The sequence below is a fragment of the Rhagoletis zephyria genome, unplaced genomic scaffold (assembly GCF_001687245.7).
Source record: "Rhagoletis zephyria isolate East Lansing unplaced genomic scaffold, Rhagoletis_zephyria_1.1 Rzeph_scaffold_00735, whole genome shotgun sequence".
NCBI classification, from domain to species: Eukaryota; Metazoa; Arthropoda; class Insecta; order Diptera; family Tephritidae; genus Rhagoletis; species Rhagoletis zephyria.
Window position 1 is genome coordinate 182,730 of NW_016157819.1, and position 6,479 is coordinate 189,208.

At 43.4% G+C, this 6,479-nt stretch overlaps 1 protein-coding gene across 1 annotated transcript in view; it reads right to left on the reverse strand.

Moving 5' to 3' along the window:
• The window catches only part of eIF4A (eukaryotic translation initiation factor 4A), a 49,669-nt gene extending 46,007 nt beyond the window's left edge, over positions 1 to 3,662 (reverse strand). Inside the window, exons 1-2 of the mRNA XM_017613924.1 lie at positions 3,619 to 3,662; positions 1,535 to 1,761 (exon numbers count right to left, since the gene is read on the reverse strand). Of these exons, the coding sequence (XP_017469413.1) occupies positions 1,535 to 1,761; positions 3,619 to 3,620 (229 nt within the window). The 5' untranslated portion in view covers positions 3,621 to 3,662. The remainder of the gene's footprint in view (positions 1 to 1,534; positions 1,762 to 3,618) is intronic.
• Positions 3,663 to 6,479: the final 2,817 nt, after the last annotated feature.

Below are 6,479 nucleotides of genomic sequence, written 5' to 3' on the forward strand. Positions count from 1 at the left end.
TTACCAATCATACTGCTTGGACTGCGAACAGTTTATAAAACTGATCTGCAAGCAACAGCCTCAGAACTAGTTTACGGAACGACTCTTCGGTTACCAGCAGAATTTTTTGGTGAGAATAGAGATTTGCGCACGGAGACTGAGGTAGTGAATCAATTACGAGAAGCTATGAAGAATATACGTCCTCAACCCACCACTTGGCACTCGAATAAGAGCGTATTTGTTCCTCAAGAACTCACCAAATGTACACATGTTTTCATTCGAAATGACTCAATAAAACCGTCGCTGAGCAAACCATATGATGGCCCGTACCGCATCTTGAATAGAAACCCTAAATTTTATGAAATCCTTTTGGATGGGAGGAAGACCAACGTGTCGATCGATCGTTTAAAACCAGCCTATACTATTAGCAGTAACCAAGACGCCGAAACTTATGGCACACCTCAACCGGTACCGCAATCTACGGAATCTACGCGATCTGGTCGACAAGTTCATCCACCCAGAAACCTGAAAGATTATGAACTTTACTAGAAGGGGAGTATTGTGGCCACTCCGAATTATAAAACGTTCATACTGGCAGCATTTTCATGTGCACAGAAAGTGTCATCTCATTTTCTTTTGAGTTGACGTTTGCTTCTTCCGGTTGGGTGCTTGTGACTTCTTCCTTTTTTCTTTTCTTTGGACATCAAAACCGACTAGACGTAATTATCAATTAAGAGAATTTAACTGGTTATTATTGTAATTATACTCAAAGATAATACAAAGCAAATAAAGTAAATTTGTGTAGTAAATAAAGAACCCAAATGTATATGCGTTTGAAAGTGTTTATGTTCTTCATATTTTCTAATACTTCATATTTTTAACATCAAAAAACAGTTTTAGATATCGTATATCGTCGACACATGTGAGCTGTGTTTCATAGAACACCAGACAAATACTATGAAACTCGATATGTTATCGTCCCCCTCATGTCAGAAGCATGAATATTCAAATTTACAAATTTTGAGTTAATTGGTTGACTTGATAACCTTGAATGTAGGGTTAAATCTCATAATAAAATCCAAACTTGATTTCCCAACATTTTCATGTGTCTGGCATAAGGAGGACGTTATATTTTAGAAATATAATCAGCCCTAACGCCAATTCCATGTGAATAAATCTTTCCCATAATTTAACATGCAAAACAAAAACAAATTGGGAAAAATTTTTGGGAATATTTCTGTGTTCGTATGGAATAGAAGCTTATGTCGAAAGGCTGGCTTTAGTATAATGCGGCATTCGCAGCATACGATTGCGAATGACTCACTGGCGCCGAGCCGTAGAACTTTTGGCAAATAAACGTGCAAGAAATAGTTCCGATACTAGCAAGTCAATAATTTTATTAAGTCTCATCAAAATATTCCTTGTCAGTTAAAGAATAAAGGGAATGCAGCATTATACTAAAGCCAACTTCCCGACATAAGCTACTATTCCATACGAACACAGATTTGTTCATGCGAAATTTGCGATAGGGCCGAATAATAAATTAATTACATACCGGATTGTGCCTGCGCAATAACGTCACGACCCTTCACACAAGGAATGATGGCACGCTGCTGAATTGCAGACGGTTTTTCAAAACCATAACCATAGATACCACGTAGTAACTCTTCGCGCAAATTCATATCATCAAAGTTGTCATATACCTCGTGCCAAGTTGACTCGATAACTCCCTCTGGATCCATACCGCCGGGACCTTCATGAGCTATATCACTTCGATCATCCCTACGGAAAAAGATTTTTAAATAATGAATTCTAAAAATACAGTTAAAATTAAAATTTTTCTTTTTATATCCCAGAAGGTGGTTCAAACATGCCTTTTTAAGTTAAGCCATTCGAGAAGGACCTATTTCTTTGCTGTTTACGCGAATGTACATATCGCTCATTTGCTCAAGAGAGAGTTAGGATGGCTCGTAACAATTCAAATTATCATTTAGCGATTTCATAACATTGCAAATTTGTATGGCTAAACTTTTACTTGTAAAAATTTGCCAGTGGGCCATTTCGTGTAAAGTTCTCCCTTGTTTTCAATATCATAATGCTTAAACTTACTTTTCTAATGTACTGAATTAGATATTTTATTTTATTTTACGAAACGGGTGTGAAACACACAAAACATATTAATAAAATTACTTCAATAAAAAAATATATATAGTTTGAATACATATGGGTATTTACATGCAGCCGTAAGCGACATTTATACGCTTATACGATACATTTTTAAAATCGGATAACGGAAAGACGTGTAGGCACTCGAGTTCATATAAAACGGCAACTCAAATTTATTTCAAACGAGAAAACAAATTACAAACGATGAATAATTATAACTGACTGACTAAATGTGAAAAAATTTTACGTTGAATTCGAATTTTTAAAATTAGCACACTAAGCAACTATGTCTCACTCGTGTACTTGTGTACAGTAGCCATAGTAGTCCCCCCGGAGTGACTTTCACCACAAAAACAGTGTCTGAAATTCGTTTCAAAATCTCAAAAGGTCCTCGATACGGCTGCTGCAACGGTTGTTTAACTTCGTCTACCCGAACAAAAACGTGTGTGCAAGTGCGCAATGACTGATGATGGAAAGCCCTGGTTTTATTATGGTGAGCTGCCGGTTCTGATTGTATTTTGCGCATAAAATCCCGAAAATCATTTATGAACTGGAGTGGTTCTACTGTTTTACCTTGATCCAAAAAATAATCGCCTGGCAGGTGCAGCGTTGTTCCATACAGCATCTCTGCCGCACTGGCGTGGATGTCAGCCTTGTAACTTGTGCGAAGTCCCAGCATCACAACAGGTAGCGAATCCACCCAACTCGCTGAAGCATGACACATAAGCGCCGCCTTTAGCGACCTGTGCCAACGTTCGATCATACCATTAGATGCTGGGTGATAAGGAGTTGTCCTTATGCGTTTGCATCAGTTTTGTAAAGACTTCGAAAATCTTAGATTCGAGCTGTGTTCCCCTATCGCTGGTGATTGTAACGGGTGCTCCAAACCTGCTGATCCAAACTTCAAGAAGCGCTTTGATGACGGTTTTTGCATATATGTCTTTTAAGGGTATGGCTTCTGGCCATCGTGTGAAGCGGTCAATTACTGTCAAACAGTATCGATAACCCTTGCGGTATGGCATTACTACGATATCGATGTGTATATGTTTGAAGCTTTCTTTCGTGCCTTTGGATTTTACTTCTCTGACAGTGTAAGCAGTTACGAGCCCATTTCGTTGTGTCGCGATTCATATGCGGCCACACATATCGTTGGTTGATAAGTTTTTGAGTCGCACGGGCGTTTGGATGCGATAAGTCATGTGCATTCTTGAATATCGAAAATCGAAGCTTTTTGGGTATGTAAGGACGGATCACGTCGGGGTCACCAATTGTAGGCACTCGAGTTCATATAAAACGGCAACTCAAATTTATTTCAAACGAGAAAACGATGAATAATTATAACTGACTGACTGAATGTGAAAAAATGTGACGGTGAATTTTAATTTTTAAAATTAGCACACTAAGCAACTATGTCTCACTCGTGTACTTGTGTACAGTAGCCATAGACGTGGCTTAGAGGCCCTAAAGTTCGACATTTTTATGAAATTTTTCCCCAAGAAGTCAAGATTGCCTATAAGTCAGTGGGTAATTTAATTAGGAATTCACAAGACGTGTTAACCGTTGTCAAGATACATGCTCTTTTTCTCCGGAAATCACAGTTTTCATTATTTTGAAACGCAGAGCATATAAAGTTATTATTAATATTATAAATTATGACTATACATTGTGCACTGACACTATTTAGTTTATGATTAAAAAATGGAGTTCATCAATTTGTGCAGTGAGCGGCTCACTTGGGGAGAAAATGTCGATCGTATCAACCCCATGGCCTCGGCGAATATTGACATGAATTCTTTTACACCTAACCACCACGTCACCGCATAATTATCTAATAAAAGTGGCATACCGCATAGGGCATCAGCATCAGGAGTTTTCTCGATGTCGTAGACTGTTACAGCAGCAACAAATTCCACTACCGCTTCTGGATCACATTGTCCTCTAAAGCGCGACGTGCATTGTTTAAAAGAATCGTTGGCCAGTCACTCCAATTCCTTAATCTTTTGTAGTGACCGCGAACACGCCTCTTCATGGACCTGTCCGATAATCCGAACGAGAGTTGCACACAGGAGTAAGTTTTATATGTAAACGAATGAAAACGTGTATGTGTATAATACTAAAATTGTCTTTATTGAAGTTAGTTGTCCGAAGCAGTATTGGGCGAACCAACTCAACCGACGCACATTGTGTCATCGACGTGAATTCCCAGCGGTAGCCTGACCTCCTTCGTCCAGGTTGTGAACCGGGTCGCAGAGGATTTCGTAGGGGAGAGGGCTAGACACTTTGCAGTGAAGAAGCGAGAAAGTTGGGAGAGATACCCGTTTACTTTCGAACACAGGTCATCAATTCCATTCCCAGTCGCCATGATCGAGCAATCGTCGGCGTAAGAGACATTCGAGACTCCCTCTGGTGGGTGAGGGAGCTTTGAAATGTAAAAGTTAAACAGTAGCGGGGAAAGGACACCACCCTGTGGAACCCCCTGTTTTATTTTCCTGAATTTACTCGTTTTGTCTCTAAACATTACCGACGAGTGTCGACCACTCAGATAATTTGCCGACCACCGTTTGAGCCTCTGTGGGAGAGAGGAGGCCTCTATATCTTCTAGTAGCGTGGAATGGCAGACGGTGTCAAACGCCTTTGACAAGTCCAACGCTACTAGAATCGTTCTCTCACAAGGACGGTTTCGGTTAAGGCCACGAGTTATCTGAGTGTTTATGGCGTTAAGTGCTGTTGTGCTGTGCACTTTACGGAAACCATGCTGATGCTTCGCTGGGGTCAAGTGGTTTGTAAAGTACGGGAGTAGCAAGGCCTCGAGTGTCTTCGCTACCGGGGAAAGGAGTGTTATCGGACGATAAGAATCTCCTTTGAGGGCAGGTTTCCCCGGTTTGAGCAGTGGGACCACTCTCCCCACCTTCCAGATGTCTGGGATGGTGAGAGTGGCCATAGACTAGTTGAGGACCTCCGTTAGGTACGCTACCCCCGCAGGACCCAAATTTTTCAGCATCAGCATGCATATTCCGTCGGGACCCATGGCTTTGGAGGCTTTCGCCTTCCCGATGGCCACCTGAACTTCACCGCAAGTGAAAGCAAGGGGGCACAGGTTGTTGGCAGTTTGTGCAGCCTTCTGGTCACTCGACGCTTGGCTTTGTCCACCGGAGGATGCAGTATGAACTACCGGCTAAAATAGCTCGCGCATCGCTCCGGGTCCGACGAAGCATGGTCGCCGAAGGAAATTTGGACTCTGTCGTCGTGCTTCGTCGGATTGGACACGGTTGACCAAAGCTTGCTCTCACCAGAGGTGAAGTTACAGGTCTTCAGATGCTCCTCCCACTTCTTCCGCTTATGTACGTTTACTAGTTGCAGAATCTCCGCGTTGAGATCCCTGATAAGGGGATCTCCGGGATCGGCCTGACGAAGGCTATCACGCTCATCGGCTAGAACAGCCGCTTGGCAGGGAAGTTTGGACGTGGGTCCGTTATACATCCTGCCGGTATGAAGCGAGCTGCAGCAGCAGTGACAGCCCTGCGGAACTTACGTTCACCGAGATGGACGTCGGTTGGTGTGGGGAGCGCTGTGAAGGTGTTTTCGGTAAACTCCGCGTAACCTTTCCAATCAGCTTTAGAAAAGTTTATATAGGTCCGGTGTTTGGCGGAGGCAAAGTCGGTTGGTTTATCTATCGAGATGACTATGGGTAGGTGGTCTGATGGGTAGGTGGTCTGATGCTAAAGTCATGGGTNCCCAAAATACTCGGAGTAACATTCGACAGCCTGCTCTCCTTCTCTGCGCACTCAACCGCTATTGTCAATAAAGTACAGAGCCGCAACAAGGTCCTCAAGTCGCTAGCCGGCAGTACTTGGGGCAAAGACAAAGAAACGTTGCTGGCAACATACAAGGCAATAGGCCGGCCGGTTTTGAACTACGCAGCGCCAGTGTGGTCGCCAGGGACTAGTAGGACGCAGTGGACGAAGCTACAGACTGTACAGAACACCGCACTCAGGACAGCGACAGGATGCCTCCTGATGTCGCCCTAACACCATCTCCACGGCGAGGCGCAAATGCTCCCCGTAAAGGAGCACAACATAATGCTCTGCAAGCAGTTCCTGATCGGGAGCCACAGAAGTGGCCACCCAAACAGACAGCTGCTTGCAGGGGAGCCCTCGCCTAGGCACGTCAGGAGGCATCTATATGAACTGGCGGACGAAGTCCGTCAGCTTACCGACTGGCCCTGAACGGCATTCACAGGGAGTCAGTCACGAGTTATGTAGACTCTAGACCTGTGAATGCCGTTCTAGGCATACCGCCCCCGGACACAGACGAGACGGAGCTTCGTCTGCCTC